The 20,822-nt window shown below is 41.7% G+C and overlaps 1 protein-coding gene across 1 annotated transcript in view; it reads left to right on the top strand.

Moving 5' to 3' along the window:
- Positions 1 to 20,822, top strand: part of DOC2A (double C2 domain alpha) — a 1,310,014-nt gene that overhangs the window by 912,540 nt on the left and 376,652 nt on the right. Inside the window, exons 5-6 of the mRNA XM_078650546.1 lie at positions 8,620 to 8,729; positions 9,707 to 9,833. Of these exons, the coding sequence (XP_078506672.1) occupies positions 8,620 to 8,729; positions 9,707 to 9,833 (237 nt within the window). The remainder of the gene's footprint in view (positions 1 to 8,619; positions 8,730 to 9,706; positions 9,834 to 20,822) is intronic.

Raw genomic sequence — 20,822 nt, 5'->3', positions numbered from 1 at the left:
ATGTGACTGGAAACCAAGACGGAAGTCATCAAACAAAGCAGAGACATGCAGATGTTGGTGTGTTAAGCAAAATGTGCGTGTTATTCTCCAGTGGATGCAACAAATTGTGAAATGTGCAATTTATCACACACGATAAGTCGATAAGTCTCAAACTGTCTTCTTTATTGGGTGCGATAAATAGTGACAACCTCCCAGGCACACTCACACCCACGGACATAAAGTTTTACACTTGACTCTGAATGCAGAAGGGAGCCAGGGCTGGCTTATCGGCCATGTTCACCTGACGCTCATGTTGTGCAGGCATGGCTCCGAGGACGTTCTGGGTACAGCACTTTAAATTGATGCAGTACTGTTGCTTAGAAAAGAAGAACGAGTCTCTATACGCAGCAGGGATGCAGTGTTGCTACGCCTGGTGTCCTACAAGGCTTCAGGGCACACAGGGTTTGATTTCAACAATCTGTCCCACAGCTTGCATCAGTGACAGCTGATTTTCCATGCTACCACACCTCACTTCACAAAGGGCTGGGAGGGCAGATAGCAGAATGGAGTTTGCAGTTTCTGCAGCAGCATTGAGAGTCTGGCCTCTCTCATCGCCTTCCATACAAATGAAGAAGAGCCTAGAGTTTGTGACAGAAACCTACCAGCCTCAACACGACCAAACTTCATACACCAGTCGTGTATGAAGTAGGTCCACGAAGGCCGCATTTGCATAAGATTTTTATACGATCCATGAGATACATTTATGCAGAATCAATAGTAATGCCTTAGTCAGACAAAATAATTTCCATTAAAAACCACACATTTGTGTACAAAATAATAAATTCGAATGTTGGGAACAAAACAGGAAGGAAAAATAATTTCCTTTTTAACAAAGAAAACCACAATTTAAGCAGGAAACAGAAATAGACATCAGTAACTAGTTATTCAAATGTTTCCATCCATAACAGTTGTACTCACAAATTTTATGTGGTTTTCTCCATAGGGCATCGGCGCGTTTCGGTGGGCATAAGTTTTTAAGCCAACACCTTCTTCAGGAAAGTCACTTAAGGTCCCAATTGTAACAACAGTGGTTCAAATAAGGCCTACACATACAACCACAAATGTATACCTTCCAATCACAGATATTCAATTAATAAATGGGCAAGACACGCTCTGCTTTCCCATTCTTTGATAATCACTGATCGTTCCAATAATTCATCAGCCATCATACCTCCACATATAATACATAATGGATGATCTGGCCTACATGGTTTCCATAATAGGGTCCTATGCTTCCCCATTGCGCCTCAAAATCCAAACACTTGCTGTCTATGTTACCCAGGATTTTATTAAGGTCAACATTACCAGTATGTTAAGGTATAAACAATCTACCTGTATTTTTCGGGCATAAGCATGCCTCCCAGTAAATATTATCAATAGGTACTCCAGGTCATCAATACCTATACAAGAGAATCTGACTATTAGCTAATTATGCCATTACAATGGACTGCACACGTCTCTATTTAAATAATGGCTGCCTCAATTACCTTCGGGCAGGAATACCTAGACCGAATATCAAGTCCTTCGTAGGCAGGTTTACGCCCAACGGTCAACACAGTGCATTAAAGTTCACCACAGAAGCCTTGTCGGCAACACAATCTGAAATAGAGTAGAACTTGTGATACAATGAATATAAAGCCCTCAATATACAGCACTCTAAACCCCACACATGGGGATATTACACCGCGTTTATACCCATACGGTGGAACATCACTAAATTGGTCATTACATAAATTATCATAAAGTGATTAGGCGTGTTCGCGGACCGCGGGCTGCCAAGGACTCCATCTCCCAGAGGGCAGCACGTTTTCTCGTGGGAGGCAGCTTTTCCACCCCCGGGGACATAAATTTGAACGTGGGCTCCCGCGGCGTGGGAAAATCCTTTGGAGCGCCCTTGAGCTGAATCTATTTGCCCACCTGTTTTCTTGCCGTCCTCTGCCCGTGCCCTGGACCGTTGTTGCTGTGGTGGTTGAGGGCCCCCCATTTGTCTTGGACTCGCTGCCGCCAAGCTCTGCCTCTGCTGTGTTCGCGGACCGCGCGCTGCCCAGGGCTCCATCTCTCAGAGGGCAGCGCGGTCTCGCGAGAGGCGAGCAGCAGCTTTTCCACCCCCGGGGACATAAATTTGAACGCGGCCCACGGGCAAAGCCCGGGCCAAGGTCGGGCCCGTCCTTGCCCGTCTGTGACCTTCTGAGGCTGGGCAGGGCTTACCCTCTTGGTTTTGTGTCCCATCACACATTTTTAATTTTTATTCCTATTTGCAAGAAGTGTATTGATAATGGGAGATTTGGTCTGATTTTGATAGAAATCTCACTAGCGTAACTTGCAACTAGGTCAGATTGTTGACTACAGAATGGGAAAGAGGAAGCTATTGAGCCCCAAACTTCCCCGGGGTAATAAGTCAGTTGCTGACTCCCAGCAAACTTTGTTGAACTATCTTACTGGGGCAGTGGGGGTTTTGGACAATCAGATCTCTTCAGTTGAAGAATCAATCGAAGCAGGCTCTTCTAGGCTAAGTTAGGATCCAGTCCAGCTAGATGAAATTGCCCAATTGGAGCAAGGGAATTCCACAAAAAATGCCCCTAATGGTTGCATCCAGTCAAGCTCAGATGAGATATTACTCATTGATAGTGATTCCCCTACGCAACCTCCCCCAAAAAAGTCCAAGAATCCATGCCCCACCGATTTACAAATAACCAATAAAAGCATAGTCCACGCTAATGCCCACCCACCCTCCAGTGTGAAAAAACCTGTGAAACAGACCCCACTTGGGAAAAACGGGTAGGGCTTAACAAAGGTCCAGTTAAGCGAAAGGCTGGACCAAATCGCAATCTCTCAACGCATACTAATATTAAGAATCTATCTTCTCTGGTTGAAAGATTAGACCTCTATTTGAGGGTCAGGCTGGATCAATTATCATCCAGACTGACTACTATTGAGGACCTTATTTCCAGCAATTATAACCAAGGGGTAGTTGAAACTCAAAGTTCGAGTAGACAAGGCACTGCGAGCATGGGTGGCAATATCCCCACTGGGAAACCAAATCACGCACCAACTGGAACCATTGTCAATCGGGAGGGAGCTGTAAATGGAAATTCCCCTAGGAAAAATAGGTCTGTAGTAAATATGGGCAATCAGGTACAACATGAGAAATCCCGTCCTTCTCCTAGTATTTTAGTTAATGATCGTGATAGAACCTCTAAAAGTCCCTCTGGAACGTCAGGCCACTTACAACGAACTTTCCCCTCCCAATCTCAACAACAAGATCCCTCAAATCCATTTCCTCCTGGGGATTCCCTCGCGCCTGATTGCCACCTAGATCTTCCCCCGGACACTACCCCTTACATTGTTGTGCTGGGAAGCGTCCCAAAAAACAAGGTGGCTGAAGAGGAATCTTGGATATCCCTTAGAAATAAATCTCTACATTGGCTGGGCAGTAGGGTAGGTTTGAACAAGCAATTATTCCACGAGTTTAAGATGGTGAGAAGGGTACATTTGGTGGGACATCGTGAAAAAATGGTAACAGGCGATTGTATTGTTTTGACATTTGGCTCCCCGCTATTGGTCAATGAAATTCTTGGGGAGGGTGTGAATCATTTCGTAGATGCAGTTGGGATTAACATACTACCGCTAAGTTTCTTTTATCCCCCTAGAAGAAACCACCAAAGTATTTTTAATGCTAGGCGCTCAGTCCCCGACCATAGCCGAACGCAGATTGTTTCTACTTACAACAGATTTAACCTGCTTTCAGGCTTGGAAGATAACGATTGACTGGATAATAGGGATTTTTTCCTTCGGGATCGTTGTCCATTTTCCCTAGCCCGGTCCATCCTCAAATTGAACTGCAAATGCCACCTAACTGCTCTAGTATTTTTGGCGCAACTAATTTGCCAACTTTAAAACACCACTCTCTAGTAGAGACCTTAGTTCCTGAATATTTGGGACCCCAGCTGCAACTCGCGGAGGGTAAAGCTTTATTGATGGCTCCTATATTAAATACAGAGATAATTACCCAAGACCCCATAGGTCCCACTAGATCTAGACATTCAAAACTTAACATCATTTTTTGGAATGTGGCAGGTCTTCGTTCTAAAATGACAAATGACATCTGGTTAGACCTGGTGGGAAAACACAATATTGTGTGTTTACAAGAAACATGGACAACTATCCCCATCCATCTTGAGGGCTATAAAACTTATTCCTCAAATGCCTTACCTTCTACTTCGGGCAGACCCAAGGGGGGATTAACAACGTTAATTTCAAACACCTTGGAACTTAAGGATATAGTCCCGCTGAGATTGGAGAGCAATTATCAGATTCTTATGTTAAGAATAAATAAATTGGCCATTTACTTTTTGGTAAATTTCTATAACAATCTTAAGCAGGCCGATCTTATCACTGTTTTAAATGACATTTCCCGTTTTTTACAAGATTTGAGAAACAAGTATATAAATAAATCCTTTATGTTAATTTGGGGCGGCGATTTTAATTTATCACTTTGTACGAATAGTAATAACAAAAACTGTGGTATCCAGGACGAGCATAAAAATGATTTAACCCACTTTTTCCACACCCATACTGCTATGGAACTGGGTTTTGCAAATGAGCTGGTGGTTCCTTCAGTCCCTTTCTCTGCTACATTTAATGGCAGGGGGCTCTCTAGTATAATTGATTTTATCTTTGTTTCATATAACATGGAGCCCACTATTCGGGTCTTTTCAACCATTAATAATGCTATAAGTGACCACTTCCCTAACAGCCTTTTAATAACTTTACCAACCATTTTGGCGAAGCCCAATACAATAAGCCTTTTGGGGCAACAAACTTTGAACCTAGATAGATTAAACGTTTTTTCTATAAAATGGGTGAAAACCGACCCAGTTCAAACTAAATTTAAAGTAGTGAAGCAAGCTTTGCCCTAAATTGAGAAATGTCTAAACCCTGATACCCCTCATGAAATAATATTGTCTAGTTATATAAGCATCACTAGAATCATACAAGATGTCGTACATCAAAAATTTTAAAATAAAGGGAATTCCAACAAAGGGTGGTTTAATAAAGAGTGCACAAAAACGTATTCTAGTTTGAAAGCTGCACTCCATAAATCTAACCAGGATGAAGATGAAATTGTTAGATTCAGAAAGGCCTATAATAGGGCCCTAAAAACCCTTAAAATAGAATAAAAAAAATGATTTATGGGACCAACTCCACAAGAGCTGCTCTATGAATGATAGTGTCAACTTTTGGAGAGTTTTCAAAACCCCTCTCCTTTTAGATGTGAAAGCGACCCCCAAGATAGACGTCGCTTTTGATGACATAACATGGGTCAGGCATTACACCCAGATATTTAGCTCGGACTCACAGGAACATCCCGAGCAAATTGAAACAGATGGGCGGGCATCACTCTTAAAGCAAACAGTTTATCCAATTCCATTAGCATTCACGAATTTGAAAGTGGTTAATGCTTTACTAGCCAGTAAGGGCTTGAAAGCACCGGGCCCCGACGGGGTCCCGGTTGATCTTTTTAAATACAACTTGGAGCTGTGGTCCCCCATTCTCACAAAAGTACTTGAAGCTGCCAACGACGTAGGCTTAGTTGAATCATGGTCAGCCTCAATTCTCGTACCTATCTTTAAAAAGGGCGACCGACACAGCCCAACGTGTTATCGACCTAATTTCCTTTTAGACTCCCTTGGTAAGGTTGCTGGCCGCATCCTCTTAGAACATCTCCAGGATTGGGTCTATGATCATAATATAATTTCCGACCTACGGTAGGGGTTTAGAGAGGGACTGGGCACTGTGGAGCAAGCCCTAAATCTCTCTCTTTTAATGGGGAAATATGTTGGAGCCAAGGGTGTGTATTTACACATGGCCTACGTCAATTTGACTGCGGCCTTCGATTGTGTAAACCACACCAAATTATGGTTGATCCTTTTGGAAATGGGTGTAGATCTACCCTTGGTGAACTTTCTCTGTGAGCTCTACTCGGGCGCACCAGCAAGAGTTAGGTACAGGATGAGGGGAGAACTCACCGCATCATTCGGGGTTGAGAAGGGGGTCAGGCAGGGCTGTGTCCTAGCTCCTTTCCTATTCACCCTTTATACCAACTGGCCGGAAACAGCTATTCTGGAAGGGATCCAGGACCTGCCCTCCATTGGCTCTCGCCCAATACCGGCACTTCTGTACGCCGATGATGCCGTGATTTTGGCTAGAACTCCCCTGGAGCTCCAACGCGTTTTAGATAGATATCGCAGTTTTATGGCTAGCTTGGATCTCAGTATTAATATTAAAAAAACGTATGTAATGCATTCAGGAACAAGATCCAATAAAACAAAGGATATTTGTATTAATAATATTAAGTTGGAGAGTACAAACTCCTATCCCTATTTAGGGATTTTAATAGACAACAAGTCCTCATGGAAACAGGCCATTGAAGCGAGAAAGTTATCATTTCTCAGGGCTACCACCGCCCTTGTAGCATTTGCACAAAAGCTAGGGAAGAGGTCACCAACCGAAATGATCAAGATATATCAAGCAAAGTGCATTAGTGTAGCATGCTATGGAGCCGGGGTCTGGGGTCATGCCAATCAGGATGTTCTTCAGAAAGTTGAGAACAGCTTTCTGAGATATCTGCTCGCTGTCCCTCAGAGCTCTTCGACCTACTGCTGCCACTTAAAATTGGTGATGGTATATATATCAGATACCATCAAACTCCAACCAATCCTTCTATGGCATCGTGTTTGGTCGTCTTTACAGTATGAACTGTCTCGAAGTCTCCTACGCGATTGCCTTATGCTTGAAAAAGTGCACAAGATCAGTTGGTTTGTCTATGTTAAAAAATTCCTCTATGACCTAGGTCTAGAAAAATATTTTCATTTCCCGGTAACGGTAAACAACCTTTACAACGAAACTTTTACAACGCACTACCATTACAACACGGTCATTACAACGCAAACCATTACAACGCATTGCGCTGGGGGGTGCTCTAGGATAGGGAATAGGTTAATTTACTATCCAATAACCTTCCCTAGTGTCCACGGGGACTGGAGTTTGAATAGTAAATTAAACTATTCACTATCCAACACCCAAAAGCACTATGCGTTGTAATGGATTGCGATGTAAAAACCGCGTTGTAAAGGCAGGCGTTGTAATGGCCTGCGTTGAAACGTCATACATCCCCCGGTAACTATCTCGGAGCTATCCAGGAAAGAAATGAAAAAGCTATGCATTTCACATCTGGAGCAGTTACGATTTTCTGCTGAGGTCCAAAAATGTTCAGTGCAGCACATTTTATCTATTCAAACCACTTTTACAGTGCAGCCTTATTTAACCTACAAGCTGAACACTTATGAGAAATTTTTACTGACCCGTTTCAGGTTTAATATCTTCCATCGTCTGGTGACTTTTCTGCAACCAAATGATTGGTCTAAGAACCTTTCTGTCTGCCCTTGTGACAAAGTATCCTCACAGTCTCTGATCCATATAGTTTTATTTTGCAAATTTTACAAAGACCCAAGGAACCGATGAATACTACCAATATTAAAAATGTTGGGTTTGCGTAGCTGCCGCCCTGCATTTCTCACGCTCCCATTTCTGGAAGTTGAAGCTTATGCTAAAAACATTGCCTGTTTTCTGAAGTTTTGTGTCATTCACCGATCAAATCTTGGTTAAATTCATGTTTGGTCAATTATTTAAAAAATCCTGTATTAATTTATAATTGATCTCTTTAGATCTTTTTATTGTATTTTAATCGCCCCTCTGAAATATTTGTGGAGTTTTGTAACTTGATGACTTAAATATACTGCCTGTATATGTTTTTATGTGAACTTTTATGGTTTTCTATGAAATTTTGGAAACCAAATAAAGGAATTTGAATTGAATTGAATTATTATAGTGTTTTTTTAACTATCATATTGCATTATATAGGTTTAGGACGGTTTAATGAATTCTATTATGTACTGTGATGTATATGACATTGTTTATGTATGAATAAACTTTTTATATACTTTAGATTTGCCTAATTTGATTACATCCTCTAAGTCCACTGTCATCTTATTGGTATAAGGCTGTGTGTGTGTTAATGGTGTGGTAAGACTCTATTACCTCAAAGGGGGCATTTTGTCTGACTAAGGTCTTCTCTGGTACCCCTCCCCTTTGATTGGTGGGTCCCTCGCTCTTGATTTGGGATCAATAGTAATGCAACAAGTTCATGTAATAGCAGATAACCTAAAAAAGTGCCATTCATTCGCACTCCTATGCCTAGTTTGGCCACCTCTTGTTTTCAGTCTACAGTATGTCATAGGGTCCACATAGTGACTGTAAGAACCGGATATATGCAGATCTCAACTTGTCTGAAATATCCTGCATTCAGAACCTGTCTTAGATGTCCATAGAGCTTATACCCCCTAGTTAATGGACTAGGTTTCTGTGCTAATTGTAAGACCCCCACAGTCTGTGTTAAGTAATGACACCATGTGTGCTAGATACCTTTCACCTTTTCTGAATTGTACAGGCTGTCTTTCATGTGATCTGGCCAGGCCTAAGCTGGTGCATGCCTGACCTTGTCATGTTTTTGACTTGCAGGCCAACAAGTTAAAGACGAAAACTGTGAGGAATACGCTCAATCCAACCTGGAATGAGAATCTCACATACTGTGGGATCACTGCAGAGGATATGGCACGAAAAATCCTCAGGTAAGGACCAGGCCTACAATGATATCAGTAATAGATGTTACTTTTGATGAGACTTATTGGTCTGGTTCTCCAATGTCTGACCTAGATCTCTGAGAGGTCGCTTCTAGGTCGGATTGGTCAGTTGCAGGTCTCTGAGAAGTTGTTTCTAAATCTTAGAAGTGTATACCACATCCACATGGGACAGCTGTTTCAGATTTCTAAAGTACGTGTTCTAGATTTGAGACATATGCCATGGATCTTTAAGAAACCTGTTCTAATTTTGTAGGTGGTATTTTGTGTGTTTCTGAGAAGCCTATTCTAAGCATGAAAGCAATGTCTACATTTGTTTGCAGTAGCTGTTTTCTATCTATAAGAGGTGTGTACTAGATCCCGGAAGAGTTTATTGAGTCTTTTGATTTATTCTTGATTGCTAAGGTCTGTATCTAATCTTTAAAAGGTATTGTCTAGCTTGTAAGTGTAAATTTTAAGTTAGTCTGTTCTAGATCAGCCTCTCAATGCTTCTGCGTTTATCTGTTGCATATTGCTATGTCGCTTGTCTTTGAAAGGTATGTTATAGGTTTCTGAAAGGATTGTTCTAGCTCTATAAGTGGTGTACTCTAGGTTTAGGATATCCCCCCTGAATTGCTGTGTCTCAGTAATGTGCACTAGGCCTCATGTTGGAATCTGTATAGGTCTTTGTGAGTTTTGCAGTAGGTCGCTGAGAGGTGTTTACCAGGTCTACAGGGGAGCTATGTTTAGATTTCTGTGGAGTTCAAGCAATGTTTTTGAAAGGTCTGTTCTAGGTCTCTGAGAAGTATATGTAGATTGCTAATGTGACTACTAAGTATTTTTCTTAAATACGTGTACTAGGACTCCTTTTGAGGTGTGTGCTAGGTCTCTGTGTGTTTGGCCGCAGGTCTCTGACTGATGTGTGCCAGGTCTCAGTAGGGCTACTGTTCCTAGTGGGAGTGTAACTAACCCCTGTTTTGTACTTCTAGAATATCCGTTTGTGATGAGGATAAACTGAGCCACAATGAGTTCATCGGCGAAACCCGGGTTCCACTGCGACGACTCAAATCAGGACAGAAGAAGCACTTCAATATCTGCTTAGAACGGCAAGCTCCTGTGAGTTAACCAGCAACATTCTAGGATGCAGACCTAGAATCCCAATCCCCCAAACAGCTACAAATCTAGAGCAGTTTTCTCTCAGTAGACAAAGCATAGGCAGGCCAGATAGAGGCAGTGGAGGCTAAACAAATGCAGACATAAACACATTGACATATACATACACCACTGTTCTTGCTTATGCATATTCACTGCCTGTATAGGATACTGCATTTGTTGATGATATCCACTAGGCGTACTAGGAGTATGTCAGAGGAGATTAAAAGGGATTCATATAGCGAAATTGATAACTTTATTCAAGAACAAGAAAGCAAAGAACGGGAACCAAATAGAAGGCTATTACAATAAGCAAGTTTATTCATTCCCAGGAAGTTAATAAGATATTTGGCTGTCTAGAATTGAAAGGGAGAACAAATCTTTCTGATGTTCAGAACCTGGTATCTGGCTGCTGTAGCGATGGTTGGGACGAATTCCTCCAGCTGGATGTGTGAATCAAAGAGTAAGCCAAGGTTCCTGGCAATCATGAATGAACCAAGAATATCAAAGGGAAACATGGTAGGTTGTGTAAGGCACAAGATGCTGGAAAGTAGATAATCTCAGTTTTAAAGGAGTTACAGGGAAGAAGATGAAGAACAGTCCAGTGTCAAATGTCTGTGAATCCTGAGGTGGTTAGGAAGAGAAGGTGGGAAAAATATTTGCTTGTGGACATAGGGCCTCATTACAAGCGCCTCAGATTTCTACCTCGTAAATCCACCCCTATGATAACTGGTTTAAAACACCACTTGAATGCCATTATCTGCTCCTTCTGTTTCTCATACTCCTCTAGGCCCTCCATTTTGAGTGCAATTTTAATTTTGATACCACCCCACAACAAATTTCTCCTAAATTGCTGAAAGCAACTGAAATGTCTGGGTGAAACTCTGGTTGAAAATTAGAAATTAATAGTGGATCTGGATGCAGTATTCTTGAGTAATTGCATCCCTTGAGTAACCAGTTGTAACGATTCAGGGGAGGGGGAAGACTGAGCTTTGACGGAAGGCCCTAGATGGTATGTGGTATGTACAGTGAGTGCGAGAAATGCCAGAAGACGGAGAAGAAAGAAAGAGAAACAACTGTATTCTGTAATTTCTAGTGAGTCAGAGGTTTTTTAGTGAGTCCAGGGTGACCAAAATTGTATCATGAAAATCAAATTCTGCAAACAGCTGTGAACTGAGATAGAGGACAAATGGATATTTTGGGGAGAGGTACAAAGCAGGTACAAAAGGTACAAAGGTATACATTAAAATCTTTGCAGTAGGAAAACTACATTCAAAGACAGTCTATGTTGAAAGTACGCATGAATTACGATTAGACTGGATCAAAAGTTGTTAAAATACATATGAAATTCCATTACTGTGCAAGGTTTAAAATATGATAAAAGAACCTGAACATTCAAAATTAACAGTTGTTGAACAAAGTCGGTCTCCGCTCTCTATACCCTGAAGCACATAACAAATCTGCAGTAGCGGCACAAGTAGTCCGCGTATAAAACGTTAGACGGAACTTAGCAATTAAAGGTTATGCAGCTAATTCTACTTTTTGATTGTGGCCTGCTATGAATGATTCGTCAATTAGTAGTTAAATTTAACCTGGTTTTTGCTATATTCATGAATCAAACCAGTCTACATGCTAACTGAGTGTTGTTTCCCTCAAAGCTGGCTATTAGTGCTTGCCTACGTGTTCGTATCCGTCTTTTGTTCCAGAGTGGTTTTAATAAAAGTCTTCGCTCTTTGTCTAGAGCTTAACAGCTACACAGTATATGCAGGACGTCCTCTTTAAAATCGCCAGAGATTCTGCAGTTTATTTTTGTTTCTATACATTTCCAAGTCGGCAGGTGCTGATTTACTGGTAGGATTCCCATCCTCGATTTCAAATAGAATTCCTTCACTTTTCTTGAGAACCCTGTTCCCAAATAAGCTTGAGACAAAGAACTTGTGTAACTCTGAATACCAAACCACCTGTGAGCCCTCTTAGTCAATGTGGCCTTGTCTTCCTCCAGAGATAGTAGCTTTACTGTTTAATTTACAAGCTTCTTAAAGATTTTATGAGGCCCATTAAGTTCCCAGAGGTCTTGTAGGGCAAGAGAACTTATTGCCGTTTGGAGGTCGATCATTGCAGGGCTGTCTTTATTCCTTTCCAGCTCTTTCCATAAATATGAATTCAGAGAGCCTTGCTCTGCTCCCTTTATTTTGTACCAGCATTTGGTGTAGGCACCCTTACGTGCTAATTGCTGTTTTTGGAGGCCAAACTCTAGCCTTAATTGTGCTGGTGATGTGTACTGTGGGAGGTTAAATATTATACGTATTATTTTTGACACCACTTTGTCCAAGAATGTCTTGTCTCACCCTCTCATACTTTCGCTACCATAAGTGATAGATGGTAGCAGTTTTGCTCGAAGTACCTCTAATAGAGGAGTTAGACTCGGACCTGCTATTTTTTGCTTGAGGTTTGTTATTGCCACTGCCAGTGTGATCCCTCTTGTTTTAATCAGTGCTGTTTGGTGTCCGAACAATCCCCTTCTATAGAAGGTTATTCCCAAGTATTTACATTCTTTTACCACCTCCAGCGGTTGACCTCGCAGTTCCCATCGAAGATAGTGTTTTTTGTCCTTTCCGTTGAGTATCATCACATTGCTTTTTCTAAGTTTATTGATAGCCCGTCTTGTCTGAGAAACTGCTTGTGGTGCTTATAAGATGTTGCAAACCAACAATGGGTTCTACTTATCAGTATTAGATTGTCCGTGTACAATAAGTTCGACAGTGTTAAACCTTCCAAGTTTGGGGCATGATGTTTTCAGATGTTGAGCTCTGCTGAAAGGTCCAAAAGAAAGAGGTTGAAAAGAGTCAGCCCCTTTGTGGTCCTTATTTTCCTTGATAGACAGTTACCTGATTCTAGTTTTATTTGAACCCATGTCTCAGAATGAAGTGAAATCAATTGGTTCAAGAGCTTTGGGTCTATATCCCAGCCGGATAGTTTGGCCCAAAGTTTCCCCCTGTCTATACTTCAAAGGCCGACGAGTAGTCGATAAAACAGGTGAATAGTGGCTTTTTCATTTTTATAGTAGCGTCTATTAACAGTGAAAGAGCAAGGATGTTGGTCACTGTCCCCAAGCTGCCTTTTTTATAAATAGGGGAAATAATTGATCCCTTCCAGGAATCTGGAATTTTTGCTGCTCTTAAAATGTTTTTGAAGAGGACCCTTAGTTGCTCTGCCCAATAATTCGGGTTCTGTTTATATAAAATTGGTGGTATTCCATTGAGGCCGGGGGCCCCCTCTTTCCTGCCTTTCATGATTCGGTTCTTGATCTGTTTAATTGTGCATGGAAGGTGGGCCTCCGCATCAGATGGTTTTGGGCTTGCAGACTACAGTTGATAGCTTTGGTGTCTTGAATAATTCCGCAAGTTTCTTTGTTAAAGTGATACAACAGGTTCTTTACCCAGGATTCCTCTGTTATATACGAGTTGATTTTATGAGCCCTTGGATTGTCTCAATTATTCACTGTGTGCCAAAATCTGGCACTGTTGTTTTTACATCATATAATAGTTTGGGCCATATCTTCTCTGCAGATTCCTGTTTTGCTTGCCAGATGAATTTATTTTTTCTGCACTTTAACTTCCTCAGTTCTCTCTGTGTGCCGACGTCCGGGCCCATCTGGCGCAGTATGCGCAGATGCAGTATGCAAATTGATCTATTAATTTCCCTTTTAATTTACCTTAATTTGCAACTTTGGCTTGTTGAAAGATTTATTCTTTGATCGTTTATATGCCCCAGGATGTTTCTTCGCCGTCCTTATTAGCAGGTGTTGCTTGTGATCTTAAGTTAGAGCTAGCTAAGCTTAAGTTTTTTATGAAATTCTCCCAATTGTTAATGCTGTTGCCATCTTGAGGTTTGTGAACTTCCCAGCAGATTTTTGCTCCCTAACAAGAGTTTTTCTGGGTTGACAGTTTTACATTTAATCCTATTAAAATGTGATGTTACTGTTAAGTTTTGAGATTCAATTGGGCATGTTAGTGCTGTTCCGTGAGCCATAAGTGTAAGCTCCTGTGGCAAATGGTTGCTGCACTCTTGCGTTCCGCTCTTAAAATCAATAACTGATTTAAGAAATGAAAGAGATAGGAAAGTGTAGTCTATCGCTGTGCTTGCCACTGAGTTGTGATAAGTAGCTGATAGAGTGCGATCATCAGGAAATCTACCATTTGATGCTATCAAGCCTAGGCTTGTTAGCACCACCAATAAGTCTTTAGATACCTTTGGTTTGTTTGCCCCACTTACACTCTTCTTGGGGTGGGATCCCCTTTCAAGAAGTTGGTCTTCTGCCAGTTGGTCATTCCCAGCCTTCCCTGAGAGTAACATGTAGTTCGATATCGCCTCTTCAGTAATAAGTCCCGTTAGTTCCGACACTAGAAATTTTGCACCGGTTTTCTTTCCACTCGGGTGTAGATAGATGTTAACCAGAATAAACTGTTGTTTGTTTTGTCTGGAGCCTATTATCTCCATCTGTATTGCATTAATTCCGTTATTTGATCAGTTCTTCTTCAATATTTCTTTAGCTGTGATAACTCATTTTATTGATGTATATATGGTAAGTCCTCCTTTCAGGTGCCCAAACTTGAAGCTTCTGCTTGCTGGAAGATGGTACGACTTATAGCCTTGGAGATGGAATGGCTCTGCTAGCCAAGTTCCTTGTAGTAGGATTAAGTCAAACTGCTGGAAGTACATCAGTAGGTCTACATTCATAGATTTAGACCCTAGGCCGTTTATGTTCCAAGAGCAAAGCTTTAGATAGGGTACATTCTTTTGTTGTTCCGTAATCTCTCATAGGCCAGAGTGTCTATTGTTAATGGCTTTAGCTACCCAAGACCAGTCTTTTGATGTATCCATCTCGCAATTATCCCCAGCTCTCGGGATTTCTTCGTCCATGATTTCTACAGTGATGTTTCGGGTACCTTTTAACACAGATTTTGTAGGCGCACCAGACCTTACTCTTCTTTAAAAAATGTGTTATGCTCATGGTGATTTCAAAGTAATGGCTCCGGGTTACCAGTTTGGTGAACTAGTTTTATACGAATCCCACATGCTTCTAACTGGTGGTCCTCTTTTAATATTTTTTCCACTATCTCCCCCGTGGTCCAAGTAGTTTTCGTTATTTCTTGCTCTGATAGATGCATGAGTCGTACAAATTCTACGGAGTCCAAATCTTGTGTAACAATGCCTGCTAAATTACTGATGGAGGTTAGCAATTGGGGGATATTACTTCTATTTAGAATATCTCCCCCCCTTTTAATTTAAACTCCGGAATAAATAGGATTGTTTTTGAATCGTTCCGCCGAAAAATATTCTGAGGTGATGTCATTCTAGAGTCTAATTCACTCCACTGCAAATTTCGGCGTGGGTGGAACTCATATCCCACCTGATTTGCTTTGTCCATTTCAAAGTTGATATCATCTGATTCTGCCTGCGTTTTTAGTGCTTTTTCTGCTGCGGACTCGTGGGCGTCGGTTTCCCTAATTTTATACTTTTCCGTACGCTCCGCAGCTTGATCTGTTGGGCTTTTATTTACTGAGAGTTTGTTTTCAGTCAAGATTTTCTTACCAGTGTCTCCCTTGCAGGTAGTTTTCCCCATTTTGCCATTGTCCAATTTACTTACGTTGGACACTATCAGGTCTTTGGCCTGTGGGGTCTCTCTTTCTCGCAAAGCTATCTTATTTACACACGAGGATGGTTTTCCTGTGTCTTCAGTTCCCGTTGGGCAGGGTTCTTTGCTAGTTGTCAGCTTCTCTTGCAGAGTTGGTTTATTGTGATTTCGCTTTGTTCTATCAGGTCCCCCGGTGGGCATTCACTTGTTATTTGGAAGAAGGATTTTATGGAGGAGGTTTTGTTCCTCCCTTTTCTTTTCATTTTGCGTTGTTGTTTCGATGATTGCCTTTTGAGGAACTGTGTGTCTCCTTCGTCTGGATTGCAGTGCTGCTCAACTTGGCCACACAAATGCTGCTCTTCTTGTAGAGATTTGTCGAGGAGCCCTATTCTGTCGGACCCCATGGGCGTGCTCCCCCTAAGATTGCCTTTATTCTGGAATGATTCTTGTTGTACAGACCCATAAGTGACTCCTTGTTTGGTGGAAGGTGTGTTTTGCGCTTTCCTTTGCATTTTTTGTTTATCTTAGTGCGAAGCATCCACTCTTTAATTGAAGTAAGGTTCCCTTTCTGGTGAGCTACCTTCTCCTTCTCCATCTCTTTTGCCCTCTTTTAAGTTCAATTGTTTTTATTGCTATTTGCTTTCTTTATATCAGTTAGGAGGTCTCCCATTACTACCGGTAATGTGGCAAGTTTATCTATAATTGAATAACAAGCGCAGCTTGGGAAGCTTATTGCCGTTTCGGATTGAACCCTCTTAATCAGATTGTTAAATTCCGAGAGTTTATTGTCAATAATTGTGACTTGCATAGCTAGGCATTTAAGAATGGTTAACTGGATATCCATCTTGTCGGAGTGATATTCTAAAGCTTTTGTTGATAATTGCATGGTGTTTAATAGGGATTCCCATAGTTCATTCTCTTCTGTTAGTCAGTCCTCGGTCTTGTCCTTAGTGACGTTCCCGGCATCTTGATATTTTGTGTCACCTTTTCCCATTGAATATGTAGTAACCATTTTTTCCCATTCTTCCACTGTAAGAGAAGAGTGATTGCTTTTTTGGAGGTTAGGAGTCTCTTCTTCCAAACTGATTGTCTCTGTTCTGTGGTTAGAAATCTTGAGCGTGGAAATAGATTGATAAACTTCCGACCCTTAGACGGCGGAGATAGTAGGCATTGGGTTGTTTTCCTGATACTGGCGGTTCTGTGTTTTTGTATACGGACTAATGTGAAAAAGAGATAATTGGCCTGGGGACTTTTGTGGATCCCTTGCTTTCTCACTAGTTGTTGAAATTCCAGCTGTCGTAATAGTGTCCTTTTTACCTTCTGAAGAGGTGTCAAAGATGGAAGCTTTTGCTATTACATCAGGATTTGTCTCTTCTACTTCTTGCTTTAATTGAAGGGAAGTCCGGATTGTTATGACTGGTTCCAGTGGGAGACTCGGTGCTTTCGGGAAATTGGTGATGAATACGTTTCCTAATATCTGCTTGGCATCTTTGGTCCCATTTTCAAACATTTTGATGATAGGGTCCCCCTTCCGAACCCTGCAAGCTTTGTTATTGATTACTTGATTTTGATCTCGACACCGATCTTGGACTTATCATGGCTAGGTGTTCCTTCTTCAACTCCGTCAGTTTTTAATGCTTGGCACTGCTGTTTTCCATTGCCGTTATGGCTGTTGTCTCTATTCCTTTTAGACAGAGTTTTATCTGGGTCTACTGGGGCGGGGAGTCCCCTTTGTATTTTGTAGGAGAAGTTTAGCACTGCCCCTGCGTCTTTTACGAAAGAAAATTTGGAGAAGATTTTGGGTTGGTTGGATGTTTTAGGTGCTTTCACAAATGGTGACGCAGCTCCATTAATTTTGCTATTCAATTCTAGTAGCACTTCATTCTCCAAGTTGGTCGTTGAATCTGTTGCTCCCGTGTTTTCCTGGCTGCTGTTGTATGTATTAGGCGGTGCTTTGAGGATCTTATTTTTCTTTTTTTTTTACTATTTATAAAACTTGTAATGCACTGCCTTTCTTTCCCCAACCTCATTTCTATCCAGCTGTCTCAGTTTCTTTGTTGCAGCACTATGTTGCTGCTCTATTGAGTGATTGAGCTTTTGGGGACCTTGCATTTTTGGTTAGAGACTTTCGGTGTGAGCGGGTTGGAGCTTTGTTGGTCTCAGCTTAGCTTAGCTTGGTTTAGCTTAAGTGAAGGGTATATGACAGTATATAAAGCAGTAGCAAGCGGTCTATTGCCTCGTCCCCTAAGCTGGAGAAAGATTTGATTGTCATGTGTGTTTGGGTCACCAGAGGACTTCGGCCAATGAGTCCAGAGATAGCATTGTTGGGTATAATCTAGTCTCCTTGACAGGATGTCGAATTGAGTTAAGTCGGGATTGTGTCCGATTTAAGCCCGAGTTAAAATCTAGGTTGACTCAGGGACAGGGTCGAGGTCAAAGTCCGAACAAATCATGGCAGGTCCAGAACGGAGTACTGAATCGGCTCACCTCTCGCCTCTCCACCTCACGCCGCGCCTCTCCGTCTGTTATGCCAACGTCGCCGTCACCTCCCGGTTTCTCCTGTTTTGCCCGCCTGGCTGGCCACGCATCCAGAACCTCGTGGACAGCCACAGGACGGAAGTACAGTGATGTGTCAGTGTGTCAATGTGGGGGGGGGGGGTATGGAGGCGGTGACACAGTCTCATTTTACTGTGCTGGGTTTGCGCTGGTTTTTGCCGCCGATACTGCCGCCAACACTGGCCCCGAAACCCCGGTCCCGGTCTCGCGTCGGCTTGACCTCGGGGGCGGACCAGACCCGACCACTGCTGCTGCTCCGCTGCTGCCTGACTTCCTGCCCAGAACTGCCTAACTTCCTGCGTGTTCCGTCAGTAACAGCTTGCTTCACCAAAAAAGAGGGAAAGGTGGTTACTGGTCAATGAAGATGTTTGGAAAAAATGTGGGACAGTTGTGATCATTTTAAGTCATGGTATGAGCTACAGCTGATTTGAAGTAATGAGGATCAAAAACAAAAGAAAAGAAGAGGTCATAGAGAGTAGGCAAAAAGTATTCTGGAGGAGAGATTAGCAGGCTTAGGGTTTGAGGGCTAATCGGAACAAATGGAGCACAGGAAGGATTTCCTAGCATATCTTCAGAATCACAATGTTTATATGGGAAAGGGTGGCACATTGTAAATAGATTAAAGGGGATTAGAAAGTAATGTAGAATAGGGGGGCAGTTGGAGGTTTTGACAACCCAACTGTCAAATGATTTTCCATACCCAAGTCCAATTTGGGTTCGCAATATTTCCATTTGGTGCCCTGAAATTCCCAATTTTTATTCTAAGAATTGTGGCAGGTTGAAATGTTTACCGTGAAAATTTAACTTGAAAATACAGAAATTACATTAGTTACTGGGATGGGTTTGTGAGTGCACTGGGCAGGTCTCACTGTAAAGGTTGATGAATACTTACAAGTGTGGGTGTGTTCACCAACAATTGTAATGAAATATCTTGCTTGCGGATCTAAATTTGTTATCGGCAAGAGTAACTGTGTATTTGGATTGGGAGCAATCCCAAATCTAATGGGCATTAAGGGAAAGGAAAACATTTTTCTTACTGGGAAATAAAAGAATAAATAACTGTAAATGTGGAATGGACATTCGTACTAAAACCTTGTACGAAATATTCACCTTGTGTACATTCCACATAGAGTATGAGTACCCTGAGACAACTTCAATATCAGAATTTTCCAAGAGTAGTCTTGGAATAATTTGAGAATTTCAAAAGAGACAGAAATTTGCTGAAAGCATAGACATAAAGTATGAGAAGTGTGAAGGTAAAACTGTGTTACTATTTCCTCAAGTACCAGACAAGCGAAGTATGTATGCAGAGTTTACCTTACCTGGATTTCTATGCATGACCTCCAGTTTATCGCATTTTCCTACTGCCTTTTCTGGAGCTCTCCACCTGAGAACAGTGAAATATTTCCAGACACATATTTAAAGCCTCTAACGGTTACAGCTGTAGAACATGTTCAAAATAAAATTTTAGACATTCTACCTGCACGCTCTTGCTCACACTGCACTATAGCAGTGTGAAAAATTGGGTTACTGGTTGACTGGCATGTGAGCCTTGGTCAAACAGCAACCACAATTCTTGTCTGGATAAGGCACAAGCAACCCCCAAATTAAACTATGTTAACCTATGCTCAACACCCTGGTAGCTTGGCACAGAGCAGTCAGGCTTAACTTAGAGGCAATGTGTAAAGCATTTATGCACCACTACGAACAGTAAAACAGTGAAAACACTGCACAAAAAGGATCTACATCAGGTTAGAAAAATAGAGCTGAATTTAATAAATGAAACAAGACCAAAAAGACAGAAATCCAATCAGTAGATTTCTTAAAGAATATAGTGCAAAACAGCACCTAAAAGCATTAAGTGCCAACTGTGGCTATCTGGTCACACTGGACCAGGTCATGTGACCCAGAGACCAAATCGATCAGGAAAGTAATGCTAACTTTCTAAAAGTGTATACAGGTCATTATGTTGCACTCCTAATGTGATCTAAATCTAAAAAACCTCTAACATGAGTATACTGATTTGCCAAGCTTAGTGTGCACTCTGTGAGGAGGATCCACCCTCACCCCGAATAAAATACAGTATCCTAAGGGAATGCCCTAGACACAGTGTGCACTACTGTGGCCCATTAAAAGGATCAAACACACATGTTTCCACTTTGAGTGTTTTTTCACAATCAAGCAAATCATGGAACAAACATTGATATAGGTTTACTATAAGTTATAGTCCTGTAACATACACAACTCAAAAACACAAAGTCAATCAAGTCAATTTAATTTCAAAAACATGAATGTTGACAGAGAAGTTTTCACATAAAAGCTGGTCTTCTCATTCCTTAAGACTAGCTATGTATGTATGTCCCAATGACTTTTCGGGCTACACCAGAGCCCTTCATCAGGGGTATCTCTCAATGAAACAAAACAACGAATGTCTGTCCTGTCATTCTTTGTCCTCGCCGTCTGCGGCAACTATGACTGTTAGTACTCCTGCAACTCCTATTGCTTTGATGTCTCTTTAACCAGCCCTTACACCTACGATGCAGCCAGTAGCAACATTGGTGCCTGTTACTTCAGTTACTACTCCCACTTTGTTCTTTCATCCCCCCGACATTACTGAGTAGTGGGACACCAGTACGTATGGGGCAAACGTTAGTGCAATAGGATGTGGGAGATAAAGAGAAAAAGGTAGTAGCTAATCAAGCTACCTAGTGGGCTTGAAATCCCATTTACAGTGTGGAGGATGTGTGGAATGTGATGAA

Source organism: Lissotriton helveticus, chromosome 7 (assembly GCF_964261635.1).
Source record: "Lissotriton helveticus chromosome 7, aLisHel1.1, whole genome shotgun sequence".
Lineage (NCBI taxonomy): Eukaryota > Metazoa > Chordata > Amphibia > Caudata > Salamandridae > Lissotriton > Lissotriton helveticus.
Note: the sequence above shows the minus strand (reverse complement) of the source record. Positions and strands in the feature narration are given on the sequence as shown.